Raw genomic sequence first — 18,912 nt, forward strand, 5'->3', positions numbered from 1 at the left:
TGACACAGCAACTTTCTCTTCACCTAGAGCCAAGAGCAGTGTTGTATACAATTCAGTAATGAACCCTCTGCAGACCAGGAAGAAACCTAAAGAGATGACTGTTACTCTTGACACAAGGGATGGTTTGTTAGGCCTTTACAATGGCAAAAAGAAAAGAAAAAAAATACCTCGTTTCATGAAAATTACTTACATTTGTGCCATTCACAGAAACGTTAGGAGGCTTCTCTGCCCATTGATTTTGGCATTTAAAGGACAATTCTGGTTAGAAGGGACCTCCTAAGCTTCTCCAGTCGGATCTCCCCTTAAAGCAAGGCTAAGTTTGAAGGTCTGTCAGGATGCTGTATTGTGTAATCCTTAATGGTATTTAAAAGCTCATGAAATCTTGATGAGCATGTTACTGGGTTATTGTGAATTGTAAATTTTCTTTATAGGAGTCAGTTACAAAAATATTTGCAATCATGACTCATTTATGGGGGGGAATGTCTCATAAAAAAATCAGCTCAACTTGTTTGGGATACACAAGTTCTGACAGAGCTCTGAAACATTTTTAGGCTTGATATAGAATGTCTTGAGGAAGTTGGGAGTGGGAGAGAAGGAAAAGACAAGCAGTGGTCAAAGCCATTTTAGGCTAGAGAGTATTTGCTAGTGTGATCCAACTTGTGAGAGTGCCCACTGAGTGTTTCCACTTTTATTCCGTTTTCTTTTCAGGAAAAGTATGTAAGCAAATCTGTTTGCTACCCTGAGTTATACTGACAACTTGAAAACATAGGCTTTCTTTCTTTTTTTTTGTTTTGTTTTGGACACAGCTGCAATGGGTCTTGTTTACAGTGCTAAAATAAATGTTTAAGGATAGCTATCCTCTGAATGACTATTTTTTCTCTGATTGTGGGTGGGAGGGATATGAGACATCTCAAAAGCCATTTTTTTACTGGTCTTGAAAAAAGTGAAGACCGTCAACTGGTACTTAAAACAGGATTAAGACTAAGCTTGTTTAAATTCTGGTTACCTGAGTACTGACAGACCATAAAATAACTCACTGTTATTTTGGAGATCTCTTGTGGTCACCACAAAAACACACAAAAAAGATGTTTTTCCTTTTTATTTTGTCCTCTAGTCTTTAAAGAAAAGCGCTTGTTGTTTTCTAGAAGTTCTAGCAAGGTTGAGAGCTTGCAGATCTGATAGTTCCAGAGAAAATGATAGTTTTTTTAGCAAAGGGATGTTGCCACTGAAGCAGGAAACTGACCATAGAAATGCTGGGTTAATTCACTAGTACAGCCTCTATAGTGAATTTTTTTTCCTAACATTGCACAATGTGATGGCTTTTTAATTGTTTCCGGAGTTGTTTGTTTTGTTTTGGTATATAGTGGCATATGTGAAAGGGTTAGATGTAGAATAGTCTGAAACCTAAAGAAAATATGACTTGTAAAAATGCACAGTTCTACAGAAGAGCATGGTTTAGCATGCAGATCTTAAAGTTTTGTGTTCCCAGCTTCAGAAAAGCTTTCGATAATTCCCGTTCCCTGTACCTCCCCACCCCATAAAAAGGGTTCTGTTAAAAAAAAAAAATAAAAGGTTGAATGATTTAAGATACCTTTAAAACAGTCTTGCCCTGGATTGGACAGCTGCTCTTTTGTAAGCACTGCAGGGTGACTGGGGCAGGGATTGCTCAAGGACTGGAGAGCCCGGGCCTGGCCTCAAGGCAAGGGCTCCAGAGCTGGACTCCTGCCTAGTCCTGCCCTCTCGCCACCCGTGGCAGTGCAGTTTGTCTTCTCTCCTGCCTGCACACACATTCGGGGTTGCTGCTGGTGGCTGATGCTCCTACAGGCTGCATGGGTTCTGGTGAGTGCCTGCACCTCTGGGTTACAGGGTTCGGGATGCTCTGTTGTGTCTTCTCACGGATTAGGGTTCATGGGATGCTTTGTTGTGTCTTCTTATTGCTGATTGTCCTCTGGTGTTTAAAAACTCACAGGGCTCTGTCACAAGGCAGTTGTGTTTGTATTTTAAGGTGGGCTGTGAAGTACTTTTGAGCTTCAGATTTTCTTAATAAACAGCAGCTACACAGAAATGAAGCTGCTAGTTGAAGCTGCTCAGCTGTTTTCCAGTGAACCTCTTGGGGTTCAATGACATTATGCATCAGGGCTCAGCCTGTCTTGCTAGCAAATATTTAATAACCTGCCTGTGCTTCCCATGCATATTTTTCAGAGTGGCTCATTATGGTGTTTGCTTAGCAGAGGAAGAATTTTGGTATCACTGTGTAGAGCTGCATCTTCCTTTCCCCTATTTATATAAATAGCAAAAAAATTCATGTATTCGAATAGAGGTATTTTTTGTCACTGTATGGAGACCAGAGAGTCCAACTAAAGTAAAGAGGTGTGTTGACTAAGATCAATGATCTCCTCTATCAACAGCTGCTGAGTGGAAGATGGCTTTTAGCAATGCTAATAATGCTGACATTAAGAATAATAATGCTAATAAAAATGAAAAGCTTTGTGAAAGCTACTTATTAATCAGTTGCCACAAATTTGGCAACATTTTTGTACACAAATTATGTGCACAAAGTATTAATACTTATGTTTTACCCCACATCCTCACTCCCTTCCTTGTAACTAAGAATTTAAGAGGAAAACAGTTCTTGACCCGACAAGATTGAAGTTGAGTAATCAGACTCTGGGAGAGAGCAGGGCTATAGCCTCTTTGGGTATGCCACAGAGATTTTGAGTTTTAATGCAAGGATATTGCTGCATTATGTATATTTGGAGTTACATTTTGGTCATTCCAGAGGCTGGTGTCAGGATGTCTCTGATAGGTGTCAGAGGCAGATATCAAAAAATTTTTATTACAGCATGACTTCATGTTTGACAAAACTATGCAAAGAAAGCAGATATGGTCAAGGAAGTTTTCCCTTGAGTAGAAGTAAGTGGTGAAATAGGGTAGAATCTGTTCTCTTATCTGCATTATGTTTGTGTAAACTGGCCTTGTTCCCTGCTCAGGCTCATGGATTACTCACATTTCTAGATACCATGATACTGTCTTCTGTGGAACCAAGTATGCTATTAAAAGAACAATGTGATCTTTTTTTTCTTTTTCCCAGATGTTTTCTAGCTATTTCTGCAAACAGGCAGTTAGTTGTATTTGTTTGTCAGTAGTATTGTGGAGCTAGTTTTAGAGATGGAAAGGGGTTTTCTCACAGAAAATTCTGGGCACAAAAATGAGGAGCTACTCCTAATTCTTACTTTCTGAATTTTAGCAACAGCTAGCTGTGGGGATAAAGATAATGTGTATGTCTGGTTTATTGCCAATCACAGCTCAAAAGAATAATATTTTCTTATATTTGTTGGAGTGAGAACCTCTCCCATACAAACGTATATACTGACAGTGATATTTACCAAAATATTCTATCAGGAAATAGGGTTTTGCAAATGGCTGTGAAAAAAATTGATTCTCCATGTTCTGTAATGCTGCAGCTGGGTGACAGCAAATGTTGTGATGTAAGTGTACAGTGATTTCTTATACTGCCAAACCTCCAGTGACTTTTGTACCAGTTGTTGCTCAGAGCAGGATCTTGAGTTTTGTCCATGAGACTGGGCTAAGTGTGATTTCCAGCTTCCTCATTAACTGATACTGCCTCACTGGAAGGGGGCTGTCAGCCCTTTCCAGGCTTGTGAAACACGTGCAGTGGTCAAGATTGGGCTGTGGGGGATTTGTGGATGGAAGATGGTTAAATAAAATTGCCACCTAAGTAGGGTCACCAGTAACCACGAGCAGTGTTTGTGCTCTCAGATGTTTTCATGCATGTGTAATGGTTCCCATTGCAGTGTTATCAGTTCTAACTGATGGGTGTGAGTTTAAGTTGTTTGCTTCTGATGCACTTTCTGCTTTAGCAAGAGTGGAAATTAGTTATCATATAGAAGGAAGGTGCTGTCCCAGGCATGTTTGTAATGTTGGATCACTGTGTGTAATAAAATGGTTGCAAGTCTACATATTTCTGTCTGCAGGCATGAGTTCTAATTTTGGCTTGGTGCCTGCTTTGGTTCTAGTGGGGAATTGTAAGGACTGTGGAAGGTTACCAATTATGTTGAACCAGATATAGCAGGTTTAGATTTAGTTTTTTCCAAGTCTTCTGTAGTATATTTGTAAAGTTCACTGGTTAATATCAATTAGCATGTGTGTAAAACATTTAATCTACAGATGCTTCTCTTTCTGAAAGAAACCACTGTCTTGCCATAATAATTTAAGTTACTGACTAACACAGAGGTCATCTTGTTAGAGGTACTTTATTACACATAATCACTTCAATCATCTTTCTCCTCATTGCATCTGAACACTTCAATAAAAGGTAAGAATATCTTTAATAGCTAGTTTTGGTGTGGGTCAGGCACAGAACTGGAATGTAATCTAGGTCTTTTAAAACCCAGTTCAGCACATTAATAAATATACAGATCATCTCCAAACTAAAAATATCCATGTGAGCTTTTAGTTGTTGTTTCAGGCCAGTTCCTCCTTCTGTGGCATTATTGATGTCTAGTGTTAAACCAGCTTTCTTCTTTCTCTTTCCAGAAATGTCCTTCCTGCCTGACTTCGGGATCTTCACCATGGGCATGTGGTCTGTTGGCCTTGGAGCCATTGGTGCAGCTGTGACAGGGATTGTCCTTGCTAACACTGACTTGTTTTTGTCCAAGCCAGAAAAGGCGACATTGGAGTTTTTAGAGGAGATAGAGCTAAAAACTTTGGGATCAGGTAAGATTCTGGATGTTTCAGCCCACATTCTTCAATAATTGGACTTTTAAAAGAACCTTTGTAAGGCCAGGGTTAGAAGCAGTTTTCTTAGTCTTTCCTGGTTATAACATGTTGGGTGTTCTTGATATCCAGTAGTTCTGGTGAGGGAAAACCAACCAAACCTGTTATTTGTGGATGAAAAAAAGACACAATAAAGCAGTAATAGCCTCTTATGCATATAGTTTTTTTTTTTCTGATAGAACTGTATTTGAATGTGGAATTCTGTGCAGTGCTTTGTGTTGGTCCTTAAAGCATTAATCATTATAAACAGGAACGGCTGATCTTATTGTTGATGCTGTTTCTCCTGTACAAACAGAGCAAAGGACGTTCAAAGCACGTGAACTGTGGCAGAAGAATGGTGCAGTGATCATGGCTGTGCGAAGACCTGGATGATTTTTGTGCAGAGAGGTACTTGCTCGGTTTGGGGATTAATTAGGAAGAGTTAAGGTATACTTGAATAGATCCTCTTAGATCCCCTTTAAATAAAGGATAGGGACGAATAGGGCAGTCATCAAATACATCTAAAATATCTCAAGGGTCTTGTTTCCTAGTTCAAACTGGTCACCAGCTAACAGCATACTTAGTTTCCTTTGCAGCCTGTTTGTATAACCCAGGTCCTGAATATTTTCCTTCTGAAGGTGATGGTTACATGACTTTTACATCTGCCAGGGACCCGGCCCACAGTAATTAGAAAGGGAGATGGCACAAAATCCAATTTGTAATGAGTCTTACGAGCTAGTTGTATTCCAAATGTCCAAAATAAATCTCTCTGAGCCAGGTAGTCTCTGGTCAAAAGCAGCCCAAGACTGGATTGGCAGAAAGCCATCAGATAACACTCATCAGCAAAAAAAAAAAAAAATAAAGAGATGTGAATAAAGGGAGGCCCTTACTGTTCTGGATGCTGAAATGTGAGGCAGGAAGGTAAGGAGTCTGAAGATAAGTAGTGACTGTTCCATAACAAGGTGGATTGGGAAACGACATTTGATCCTTAAGTTGACATTAGGCTCCTTGGGTGGAGCTCCTCTGAAGGAGACACTTAAAATATGATTTGAATGTACCAGGTACCTGGGAACAGCCATAATTTGCAGCTTGGCCATTTTTCTCATAGCTATAGGGAAAAATAGCTATTATGTTGTTACTAACTATAACATGGAGTAATTAATATCGTAACCACTTCATTAAGGCATCTGCTCCCATCAGTAGTAACTGCTTAAGTACGTGTAGAATTCATGCAAGGTTAAAGATTAAAGTGCTTTGCTCTCTGAACAGGTGTAGTGTAGGCAGGAGCAGAATGCACTTATGTGCCTGACTGGGACTTTCACATACAGTCAGACAGGAATCCTGGAGTGATGTTTTTATTATTATTATTATTAATGCAAACTTCCTAAGTAGAAATAAAGATCCCCCCAAAAAAAAAGTTGTGGGTTTTTTTTTTTCTTTCAGGAAAAAATTTAGGACAAAGAAATTTAATTTTGTAATTCTGATTTTTTGGTTTAAAATGTCACATTTTTAACAGAGGTACTCACACTGCTGATCAGCTCATTAGGGCAAAGAGTTTTGTATTTTAACCATGAAACCATTTGAAAAAGCTTCTAAACTTAAGTTATTTTTGATTTTTGTATACTCAAAGCGTTTTGTGAGTTGCCTCTTGCCTCTGTCCTAAGTTCAGTTGCTGTTTTTTGGGTCCATTAATGTTCTTCCATAGCATGAAAGCTTTGGAAAGCTTCTTTCCCCACTGTCACTGACTCTGAGCTACTGAAGTGATTCAATGTGGGTCAACTGCCATATCTGTTAATCTGTAGGCAGTAGGTCTTGGATACCCTTGGTTTCCACTATCTTACGCCTTGGAAAGGATGCTGAACTTTGTCTTTCTTGACAGCACCAAGAAGGAATACATACTTCCCTTGGCTTGGTGGCAGTGTTGAAAAGCAGTCATTTTACCTCACAGATCACTGTCCTAAGATCAGTGGTGAGGACATGCTTCCATGCTCCCCACTGCAAAGGGTGTCACAAATCCTACTGGAATGATGCCTTGGGATCCTTGAGAACTGAGGCGTGTAAATCTAAGAAACACGGAGTCTTTTGTCTTTATCATCTGCATCCTAAATCATCAGATTCCTTTTTTTGTTATTGTGGACAATCTTTAATGGCACTGCACTGTACATCTCATAGTCTGGATCCAGCTATGTAGTGATCTGGTCCTCCTGTTGTTGTAAAAGTGCCATGGGCTTATTAAATAATGTAGATATTAACTCAAGCACTCTAAAGCAGCAGCTGATCCAAAGGCATAGCTGATCTGTCAGAGGGACTGGCTGAAATGGGAATTGTTCTTTTGCTTTGTGCCTGCCTTGGTGGAGAGAGGAAGTATTCTGCTAGGATGTGCTTGTCCACAGTTTCACAGACTAAGTGAAATGGTCACAGCCATACAGGTATTGTGTAATATAATTTGCCCACAAAAATAGACTTCCTTGATTTCTCTTGTTGTATCATTTTAAAATAGCAGTAAAGAAAACCAAATTTGGTCTAGTCCCAAGATGCTGCTTGAAGTCTAACCTCTTGTGAATTTTAAAACTTAACTGTGCTTTTACATTGCATCATTCCCGATCTTTCTTCTTCCAAAAGCCAAGCAAGGAGACGTAAAATAAACTCCACCAAACTGTTGAGGTGTCTTTCTCCATAAGGCTCATCAAGGTTTGATGGTATTGCTGTCTCTCCAGACACTGATTTCTGGCTTTACAGGGCACCCCACTGCACTAGCCTGGAACTTCACTTCTCAGACATGTTAGGTTGCAATACAAATTATTTTTTGGGTTGTTGTGTTGGTAGTGAGAGTTTCGATCTATATAAAACATCCCAGATAAAATTGTTATTAACCCCCTTTTAGGAAGATCCTAAGGCATTTTTGTGAGGGAAAACAGAAAGTTCCCAGATCTTTAAAAACAGAAAAGAGGTAAAAGGATAAGCTAGATCCTTTAACTCCCATTGCTCACTACTCAGTGTTTGCTTGTAATGTTGATTCATACTTTTTCATTTCCTCTGAAGAGGCAGAGTAGTGAACTGGAAAGCTGCCCTTACCCTTTCACTTACTGATGTCTTTCTTTAATGTGTTTTCTCCTCTCTGTTCACCCCTGTCTGTCTGCTGCTTGGTACTCAGTAAATTCTAGATGGTCCTGCAAGCCCTTCAGTTTAGGCATTTCAGTTAGGTGGCTGAAAGTTTTCATTTAAACTGTGTCCATTTTTTAAAGTGTGGAGGGTTTTTTTGTGGGAATTTTATCCAGTAAAAAGGACCTTTCTCCATTGGAGATGAGAAGAAATATATTTTCAGTGCACACTCTAATTTGTTCAAAACATCAGGGATCTTTGTACAAACTGTGGGAACTGGGATTCCTTCAGCAGAACAAAAACCCCAGCAGATGAGTGGTGACACCTTACACTCTTACACATCAGAAAAAGCACTGTTGCTTCTGGGATACTGAAGGTCTATGAAGAAATTCCCTGATTAGTTTTACTGGGGAATTTAGGAAGGAGAGTGCATCTTCACTCCATTACTTATTTTGGACTTGCAAAGCCTGCTCCTCCACAGAACCCTCAAAATACTTTGCAGAAGGACTGATAATAATGGATTTTAACTTGGAAAAAAGCACTGGAATTTCTGGCCTGAAAAAGTTAACTGATGTGCAAGCAGTATCCTTTTACTATTCTTAAATACTTCAAAAGATAGTTGAAGCCCTAGTACAGGCAAAGTATACCTGCAGCTTAGAGTTAAAAATATGTTTTCTTCAGGATTTTTAATATTTTATCCAGTAAATGCTCAAAAAAATCTCCTTCCCCTATGCTTAACAAAGAAAATTTTAGTAAATCTGGTGAAGAGCTGCCTAGGAGTACAGCTAGCTTAAATGTCTGATTTACAGGTGTGTTTCTGGTTTGCACCTTGAGCTAGGATTTACATATGTTACTGATGGTCTTGAAATTCAAGGTGAAGCTTTCCAAGTTCCATTTACTGACTGAAAGGTTTGATGTTTTTTTCCTTTCCTTAGGAGGCTTCTGAGCTCTCCTCTCTGCAACCTCAGCTGTCCAAGCTGGGTGTCCCTCTCTATGCTGTTGTGAAAGAGAAGATAGGGACTGAAGTGGAGGATTTTCAGCATTATTTCAAAGGAGAAATCTTTCTGGATGAAAAGGTACAGTAAAGTTTGTGTTCTCCTTTTGTTTAAAAACAAGCCTATGAATGCCCTCTTCAATGAGCTTGTATAAATAGTATAGGTAAAATGTGGACTGAATGAAAAAGGACTTAGTAGCATTGTGGTTTAAGAAGTTAATTAGCTTTGCTTTTCTATATATATATATACATCCTGCTCAGCTTACAAACTGCTGGGTTGCTATGCCCTGATAATAAGCTGTTGTAGGATTATTCCACCCCTTTAACAGGTAAACAATATGGCCTGTTAATATTTATTCCATTCTTCCAATGGCTGTGTTACCTGCTGATGTTAATGATGTATGAGTCAAGGTTTGAAGGTGACAGATATAATTAATTCATGATGTACAGGCCAAATTGCAGTGATATAGCTTGTCCCAGTACACTGGTACATGCTGTATTGCCAGTCCCATGTCCTACAAAACCACAGCCCTGCTTTCTCCCAAATCCAGAAGACACATTTAAAAATCATTTGGCTTCTGAAGAAAAAACAATATGTAATATTCAAAATCAACTAGAAGATACCTTTATTTTCCTTCCCCACTCTGCTTGTGTGAAAGAATCAGGCTGAATTTTAAAAAAAACCAACCCAACCAACCAAACAATAAATATGTTTATCACAAAGCACCCTTGTTGTCAGTAATAGGGATGTAGGTGTACATGGGGCTTAAATACCTCTGGATGAGCTTAAAATCCACATGAACAGTGGCAATGCCACTGGTTGGTGGAGCTAAGTGGTCAGGTAGCACGTTAAAGAGGTTATTTCAGGTGCTATATTTTTAGCTATGCCTGGTTAGCTTTTGTGTGTTTTGAACTTTTCTTGGATACAGGGTTCACTGGTTTCCTGAATTTAATTTTGGAGGAAAAGTCTTTTGCACTTTGTGTGCTGAGATATCCTCTGTTTCCCTGCAGAAAGGCTTTTATGGTCCACGCAGACGAAAGATGATGATGTCAGGCTTCTTTCGTATCGGAGTCTGGCAAAATTTCTTCCGTGCTTGGAGAAGTGGATATAGTGGTAACCTGGAAGGAGAAGGATTCACCTTGGGAGGAGTATATGTGATTGGGGCAGGAAGACAGGTACTGTAGGCTTTTATGCCTCCTGTGAGACCAAAAGTTTGTTTTCTGGAATTGTTCAGTTGCTGGGCAGTTGATCTCCCATGAGGAGACCAGTGTATGAATTTCCCTCTTGTGTTTTTGACTAGGGTGTGTTACTGGAGCATCGTGAGAAGGAATTTGGAGACAAAGTCAGCCTTCCATCTGTCCTTGAAGCTGTTGAGAAGATAAAACCACAGGCTTCATAAGTGGAAAAACAGTTGCACATGTTTCTGATTACAGCTTGAAACGTAGACTGCATCCGTTTCTTGAATGTGCAGTTTAATTGCTTAACTATTTGGTGTTCAATGCACTGGAAAGGTTCTCTATTCAAACATAGAAACTAATGAAAATCCTCTTGGATTGTTTTTTGTTCCTTTGCAGCCTTCCAGGTGGTCAGGATTTCAACTGCTCCTTTGTATCTGACTGTATTAATGAAAGGCTGGGTCTAAAATCTGACCTAGCCTAGATGTTTTCAGTCAGAGACAGTTGGTTGAAAACCTGTCTACCTAGGGGAGCAAAACTCTGCTAAGGCTGGAGTAAAGGAGTACCAGCTGAAGTTGAAGGATAATAAATCTTTATGTAAATGAAATGCCTTTGCTTTTTGCTTTTTTATTAACATGTAAACACATCCGAGTTTCTAGAAGACTAAATCCTCTCAGTCTAAATAATTCTGAGATTTTGCAAGACATGCCACTACGTTTGCACATGAAGTTTCTTGTTAGTTAACTACTGGCTCTAGGTCTTCCAGCTCTGTGTGATTGCCTTCAAGGAAGATAATTGTGGCATGAGGGCAAGTTACTTTCAGTGTTTAGGATTCTTAAAAAAAACCAGAACAATATCAGAGAGAAGATTAGGTTAGAGTTTCTACCCTGACTTGAATTTTGCGGTGGAATGGCTGGGCTGGTACTCATGAGAAGAGATGTAGAGTTGCACAATATGATCCCTGACAGCCAGTACCATCCATAGCCAAATACATGTGCCCAGACTGTAGTATGAACAGAGCAGCATGACAAGTGCTGATATTTCAAAGTCTAAGCAAAATGTTAACATTGCACTTAGATAGGATTAAGTGTTGCATATTCTTCATTAGCTGGTGTAAATAAAAGTTTAGGCAACTTTGGTTAAATGTGTGGGCTGGAAGATACTAAGCTATTGAAAGAATTAATGGGAAGGATTCTTTTGTCCTGACAGCAGATCAGTCTGAACTGTAATTTTGCTTTCCTCTGATTTTAAAATTAATGAAAACTTCATGTGTCATTGGTACTGAGGGCAGGGATACTTTGCATCTCTGAGACTCGTAATATGCCTGTTTTTGCTCTGTGTACCAATGCAGGTTGGGTGCAAAAAACAGTTGCTGTACATATGCTGACTATATAGAAAACTAGATGCCAAAACCTCTAAAATTTCACAAACCCTGAGGTGTGGCCTTGGTCTGTGTTAATCAGTTATGCAGGCTTAATTGCATCATTATGGATGAAATCCTGACTTCTTTTTTTTTTTTAATATTTATGTCCGGGCAGAACTGATGTTAACAAAAAAATATTTATATGCTCTTCAGAGTCTGTTCTTCACAGTTCCCTGAAACTGCTAGTAGTGAGAATTTTGAGTCATTCATATGTTTCATTTGGAAACTAAATAGAAATTGGACTTGTACGCTACTATCGATCAACTGAAATTTGTGTTGTGGGGCATGGAGGAAGGTACAGGAGCTCAGAGAGTAGAGCAGCAAATTCTGTAGCCAATTGACTACATGATATGGACTTCTTATAAAGGCTCTCCTTGGAGTCATGGACAAGTGCAGAGAACCATATATAGTCTCTGTCCATGTTCAGAACTGCCCAGGTAAGTATGCCCATAAATGGTGTTGGATTCTCAAAGACATAAAATGCCTGACTGGAAATGGGCTCCTCTGAGTGGCACCCACAGCAGCCAGGCAGCTGCCAAGAGTTGGCTCCATGAAATAAAGAATTGTGCCTGGGGGATTCTTGCCCTGGGTTTTGCTGCTGAAAGGCAGTACTGGTATCAGGCATGCTTGCCTGACACAAGGCCCTAAAAAGTTCAAAGCACTGTGTAAGTGTCCACTTGTCTGCAGTAGGTGTGTGGTTACTGGGGAGTGCAAGTGGTGGTAGGAAACACAAAAGAGATGCTAAAAGAAATGGGTGTTTCTTGCAGTTGCAACATGCTACTAGTAACAAATATCTTAAAATAGGAAAATTCTGCATTGTGGCTCCTGTAGAGTTCTGAGTTTTCTTTCTCGGGGGAACTAGAAAGCCTTGCCATTTGCAGAGAATGTATCCTTCACAAAGAATGACAGAGAAAGTACTGATCTTAGACCTGGATTTTGGGCCTTGTTTCAAGGGCTTTTTATGCATTTCACATAAACATGAAATGTGAAAGGCATAAACAGTCCTTGGAGAATGGAATGGAGGCCAGATAAATTCCAAGAAATTGGAGATAAAGTGCCTTTAGAACCTGCTAAAACTGGAGAGCACCTACTTACAATTTTGTGCACATGCAGCTGAATCCACCCACTCTATCAGAGCTGGCCACCCGTTCTTGCAGTCAGACTGCAGGAAGTCCTGGATGATGGCAAGGATGCCACGGGGTTGCAGCCTTGCTCTTAGTCCACCCAAAGGGGCTGTGTTTTCTGATCTTGGAAACAGAGGCAGGAAGCTGTCTTGTCCAGCATTTAAAATGTTTATGGCAGTAGAATGGCTGTTAAACATAGAAATCACTAATGCTACAACATGCCGAAGTGTTCTTTTAGTGTAAAAATATTTTTAGAAAGACGCACAAAGTCTTTTTGAGAGTGTTTATTAAAATACTTTTGGAAACTGAAAGTTCTTTGCTCTGTCAGGTTCTGCAAAGGTGTTTATACAGTAACCATGTCAGATCTGGGTTGGTTCCCCTAAATAGTTAGTACACTTCTTGATTTGAAAGTTATGTAAGCTTACCCACACTTCAAAGTTTTCTAACCCTGTATTTCAGAAATCAAGTCAAAATTTGGAGGCATGGAAGGTCAAAATGGCATCTAAAAATGTTCTAAAAATTTATTATTGAAAAATCTGATTTGTTTTTTCAAGCCAACCTTAGGATTGTTTGGAGTTGACTCATCCTTTCTGAACTCCGTGGTGACAAAATAAAAATGGGGAGGATAGAAAATAGGTGGTGCCTAGGAGCCAAGGAATGGTTAATAACAATTGGAAATGGGCAGTCTTGCAGAAATAACCCCCCCAGCAAAATAGTAAAGGAGGAACAAATTAAATCTTAGTGAATTTCCAATGCTGCAGACTGCAAGGTCTGAGTGTTTGAAAAAGAAAAAATATTTTCTTTAAGTTTAGAACGTTCTTAAAAAAAAAAAAAAAAAAAAGTTGTTGATTTTGTTATGCTAACAGTGGCCTCTGCTGGCCCAGTTCCTTGTATGGATCTACTATTTCGATTTTTTTTTTTTCTTTTAACGTGTCGTGTACCGAAAATCTAAATCACTTCTTGGTGCATCAAATATCACATCACAGTTCAACACTCAGCTGGCTACTGGAAAATCTAATTATTAAAGTCTGTTTATTCAGGGCTTGAGAAACAAAACTCCACGACAGTAATTTTTTTTTGAGCACATAACCAGAGTTAATAAAAGGAAAAAAATAATAATAAAAGAATGAAAATTCTGTGAAGTCAGGAGGGTAGGTGTAATATAGGAAAGTGTTTTTATCTGAACTTTAAGAGTTAGCAGTTGCATTTCCTATCTGCAGTGTCCTTTTACGGCCATTAGAAAAATGGTCTGGCCCGGAGGGTGTTTTCAGTTCTGCATTTTTGTTTCCCCGTGTGGGTTATCTATTCCCACGGCTGTCAAATTGCCTGCAGTCGGTGCCATTTGCGAATATCCGCAAAGAGAAGGGAATGCCGAGGAATCCCTGCCTTTTTCTGATGCGTTTCCTGTGACTCGCTGTGGTAGAAAGCAAACGAGCGAGTTTCTCCTTCTCTCTGCACCGCTGGATGTCACTGCTGCCCCAAACAAAATGCGGGTCAGCACCAAACCCGAGGGGTTTTCTGCAGTAAAAGATTTGCATAACAGACTCTAACCACTGTTAGCAAAGACATCTACTCCTGCCCCCTTTTTACTTGAGCGGGTGTTTTCCTTTTAAGAGTACGAAAGTTGGAGGAAGGATATACTGCATTGAATGACACACTCTTTGGCATATAGGTATTTCTAAGTGACCGCGGAGGGAATACATTATTAACAGACTCACTGCAATACTTACAAACAGTAACATATTAGGTTTTTGCGATGCTAATTTCCGACAGTGCCGGTGTGTGAGTGGTTCCCGTGTCCCGCCGGCCGGAGCGGATAGGTGCGATGTCCACTTTTAGCAGCAGGGAGAGCTGCGGAGGCGGGGAAAGGCTGTGGACAAAGTTCGATCACCAATCCAGCCTAATCCCCCCTAATTTTATTTGATATCTGACTAGTTCCAGCCTAATTTTTATTCTTCTAATCGATCTCTAACGTATTATAAAGGTTGTTCCCTAAAATACTTCTGCTTTCTCTTTTAGATCCCGCTATTGATTTCTTTGTATTTGAAGCTGTTTGAAGTCTCTTAGTGGCTTCTGTGGGCTTTGTTTCCCCACGCACCCCTCTCTCTTAACTTCATAATTATCAAAACCACATGACAATTTCAACTATAACTCTAATTTCCCGAAACCTCCCTCCATAAATAGAAATTTTTTACACTGAAAAATGGCGTTTGATGATAATGCTGAGCAGATACAGTTGTGAATAGCTCTGGTCATGCCATTTTCCACCAGCTGCTCCTCATAATGGAATATTCATTAATTTCAGGAAATGTTTTGCAGTGGTCAGAGGAAACAGCATTGACAAACCATACATGAACATCAGCCTGCACAAGTTCACGAAAAAATCAGATTTTCCATTTTCATTCCCACAGTATTATTACATGCCCTTACTGCTGAAGTGACTTTCTTTTAAAAGTCTTCCAATTTGCCTTAGCACTTAGTTAATGGTTTCTGTGATGGATGAGATTTTTACCCTAATTTTCTTGGCAACACAGTGAAAGCACTGTGAGAGATAATGTCAAAGGCAAATAAATGGGACACAGAAGTTGTTTGAACTATCTCCATGCTAACAATGAACACAGTCAATTCAACTACTCTGTGAACTGCTAACAGTAACCATTTTAAATTGCAAGAGAGCCTTGTTTTACCTATGAATGCCCTTCCTAATTCCACAGTCCTTACATCCTAAAGCTGCTGAATTTCCCCGAAATTCCTATTTTCCCTGTTGAATCTTTAACAGTTACTTTTGCACCCTCCATCTTCCCCTCCCTTACAGAATCAGCATAATGAAGCTTTCTGCTTTGGCTCTGGACTTTCTGGAAATGTGACTCAGTGCTCTGAGAATACTTTAGTACTACTGAGATAGAGAAAGGATCTCTTCTAGTTCTTCTTACCATTTTATGATCCAATAACCTGTCCTAGCTACCCACTTAGATCCTCCCCAAAATTCAGGTAATCTTCTTCTGGCATCTTCTGTCAGCTTTAACACTCAATTGGATTTTATTTTGGTTTCTAAGAAGTCTTGAGCAAGGTTGAGGAAGCTGCAAACACCTCGCCCTTCCTTTTTTTTTTAAAAAAAAAAAAAACCAAACCCCATTTTTTGAAAAACTGCTGGTAGGAAACGAGAGGGAATCTCGATAATGTGGGTGACACACTGGAGTGTATCTGCTCTGTCTGACCTCGGAGGGATGTGGGTCAGAGGAACTGTGCACTTACACCCTAGTATTTCTAGCACGGTTTTGGTTGTCAGACTTGACCGAGTGGAGTATTATCACACAAAAGAAGTGCTAATCTCACACTGTTTGATTATTCAACAGTCCCTTTCACCTGCATCTGAGCACTCGATGGGATTGCTGATCCAGGGAGAATAAGGAATTCCCCAGAGTCCAAAGGCTGGAGCAGGAGAAGGAAGTGCATCGTACATGAGGCGGCCCTAAAAACTTCCGTGGTGCTGCACTCCCTCCCTTGGCCTTGCCTTCCTGAACACAAGCGTATTTTCATAGTTAGCGAGGCACTGAAGAAATGAGTTTTGCTGTGTATGTGAGGAAGGGAATGAAGGTGCCTGGAGAGATCGCAAGATACAGAACGGGAGCCCTTCCAGGCAGGAAGGGGGGCATTTCCCAGCTGCCAGGTGCTGGCTGCCGCAGGTGTGAGCTATCACTTGCTCAGCACATGGGTTTTAACAGCTCAGCCCTTCCTTCCCCTCCCTCCTCTCTTCCCAGCGCCTCTAACGAGAAACATAAAACCCCTGGGACGCCTGAAGACTCGAAATACTCTTTGGGATCGTTTTATTTTTTTTTTATTTTCCTTCGCCTTCTGGCTTCCCAGGTAAGCTCGGCCGTGCCTTCAGCAGTACCCAGCATGTGCCCGTCCCTGACATGCCGGTTCATGCCCCAAAGCCCTGGGGGGTGAGAGGCGCCGCTAAGGGCAGGGCTATGCCGGGCTCTCTCCGCCGAGGCGAGCTGGGCTGGGCTGGGCTGAGACCCTTCCGCAGGGCCGGCTGGGTGGGGTGGGACGCGGCCATCCCGGCCCCGGCCCGGGTCTGACCAACAAAGCGGCGGGCCCCGCTCAGCGGCCGCGCTCTCCCCGGGCGGAGCCGCCCCAGGGCTGCGGGGGAGGCACCGCGAGGGGCGGCCCTGCTGCGGGGTGGGGGCCGCTGCCCGCAGCCTCTGCCCGGCGCCGGAGGTGCTCGCGGGTCGGCCGCGGGAGGGGTCACAGCAGGCGAAGGCGGCGGGAGGCCGGGGGCTCGGAGGGACAGCCGGGCTCTCCTGCACGGCCCCTTTGTGTGGAGCGCGGCTGCGTGCGGGAGCGGGCGTGGCCGGCGCCGGGCGAGCATTTCCGCGCTGCCTCGGGCCCGGCGGGGCTCGGCTCGGCGCAGGGGCACGGCCGGCGGGCACGCCTGGCGCGGCTGACGCGCAGGAGGGCCCGGGAGCGCCGCCGTGTCCATGGACTAGCCGAGGCAGCGCAGGGACCCCGGGTGCGCCGACCGCCGCCTCGCCCTCCGCCCAGCTCGGCGCGACGTAGCGAGCAGGCTGCTGTCCCGGTGAGTGCCTGCCCGCCCCGCCCGGGCGTCCCCTCCGCCGTCTGTCCCCGGGGGCTCGCTGTCCGGAGTGCCCCTTTCTCCCCCCGTCTTTAAGCACCCGCATTTTGATCTCTCCTCCCCGGAGCACGTCTGTCCCCTGCAGCATCCCCGGGGGGCTGGCGGCCCCTGATCCAGGCGGGCAGCAGCCCTCCGGCTTCCCAAGTTTCCCGGCAGCGCGGGGCTATGGCGAGCCCCTGCCATTGTCCTTGTCCATTAAAGGAAGCCTGAGAGGCCGGGCGAGGCTTCCTCTGGGAGCTCACGCTAAGTTGTTTCGTTGGGGTGCCACGAGGGAGGAAAATTTAAAACCGAAACAACCCCAAAAAGCCTTTCGGGGTTCCGCAGCCGCGGTTTGCCCGCTCCGTTCTCCTCCGTCGCACCGGCTGCTGCCAGACCCTGCCCTCAGCCATGGCTGTTCCTGGGGAGCGCGGTGGGGGCGAGGATTGAGGCCTGTCACTTAATTTTTAAAATTATTTTAAATTTATTCAGCTTTAAGCTATGATAGTGAGGGACTTGTCTGACACCCTGCTGGAACAGGCCCGGCCGTGGAGCGCGGCGGCACCGCAGGTGATGCTCCACGGCCAGGTCCGTTTCAGCTGGCTCTTCACCTTCCGTGTAAATAGAGCGGTTTCATTTTGGGACTATCTGGATAAATAAATAAATAAACCCCCAAAATAAAACCAAACCCATGCCGTAACAGAAGTTACTTGTTTGTTTTTTCTCTTCCTCAGTAGATCTTCAAAGGTGGTGGTGGTGGAAAGAAGGGTATTTTTAAGATAACTGTCAGGACAAGATTTTTCCAGCACTGCTTTTTTGTTTGCTTGGGGATTTGTTTGTTTTTTTATAGGGATATAAAGCTTGTGACCTAGAGCTCTGGAAAGCAGTTTCTAGAGAATAGAAATATACAGGGTATATGTTGTTCGTGAGTGCTCCCTGGTGTGATAGTCTCCTTTCTGCTCTTCTAACTTCCTGAGACACTTTATACTCACGATAAATGTGTGGCATTTTAGGTGCTTGGGAGTGGAAGATTGAGGTGCTAGTACTGTTTGCTTGACAGAAGAATTGTGTGCATAGAGAAGGGGTCAGGTGCGAATTCAAGTCCAGTCATTAGCGTGAAGTAGAAGTGAGCTGTGGGGGAAACTAACTTGCAGGTTTTGTTTTCTGTTTGTGTATTGGTTTGGGTTTGTTTTTTCTTGGTTTATGTTTTGGATTTTTAAAGAATCCGGGACATTTGTGTTGGTTCTTTATCCTCTGGTTAATGACACTTGAAGAAATTACTTTTAGCGTGTGATTTATATCCTTTTAACTCTATTCTTGGAAGGTGGGGAGAGAATATAGTGTTGTTTCCTGTCCTTAGAAGATTGTCGTGTTCAAAATTGTAATGCCACTGAAACAGCAGTTTTTAGGCATAGCTTTCCAAAAGTTTGTTTTTCAGCACTGTCATAAATGCACTTCCAATATGCGAGTAAATTACATATTTGACATTTTGTTTTGTTTTTGTTGATCTTGCTCACAGATGGACTTGCTAAAGGTGGAGTCCAGCTCTAAATTGCAATCATGGAAAATTGCTTTTCTGGCTGGTGTGTGCACTATGCGATTTTTATTTAGTGTAAGTTGATCCAGTTAACTTCCTTTGTAGCTTCCTCTGTGTAGAAGCATTATCTCCAGTCCCCAAATCAGTCTGAATTGAGTCTTATTT

General features: G+C 42.1%; 2 protein-coding genes across 3 annotated transcripts in view; both read left to right on the forward strand.

Moving 5' to 3' along the window:
* The first annotated feature begins 1,677 nt into the window (after positions 1-1,677).
* On the forward strand, positions 1,678-10,655 carry PRXL2A (peroxiredoxin like 2A). Its single transcript, XM_051800990.1, has 6 exons — positions 1,678-1,839; positions 4,558-4,737; positions 5,093-5,184; positions 8,814-8,954; positions 9,884-10,048; positions 10,174-10,655. The coding sequence occupies exons 1-6, from the start codon at positions 1,830-1,832 to the stop codon at positions 10,270-10,272; spliced, it is 687 nt and encodes a 228-aa protein (XP_051656950.1). The 5' UTR covers positions 1,678-1,829; the 3' UTR covers positions 10,273-10,655.
* A 5,655-nt stretch (positions 10,656-16,310) lies between these two features.
* TSPAN14 (tetraspanin 14) overlaps positions 16,311-18,912 on the forward strand; it is a 38,724-nt gene continuing 36,122 nt past the window's right edge. The window contains exon 1 of one of the 2 annotated variants that reach the window (XM_051800985.1): positions 16,311-16,462. The gene's annotated coding sequence lies outside the window, so the exon portion shown is untranslated. Of the gene's footprint in view, positions 16,463-17,016; positions 17,178-18,912 lie in introns of those variants that run through there. The other variant, XM_051800984.1, reaches the window with a different exon arrangement.

This window comes from Manacus candei, unplaced genomic scaffold (genome assembly GCF_025592945.1).
Source record: "Manacus candei isolate 608988 ecotype Guabito, Panama unplaced genomic scaffold, ASM2559294v1 h1tg000050l, whole genome shotgun sequence".
In the NCBI taxonomy this organism is placed as follows: Eukaryota; Metazoa; Chordata; class Aves; order Passeriformes; family Pipridae; genus Manacus; species Manacus candei.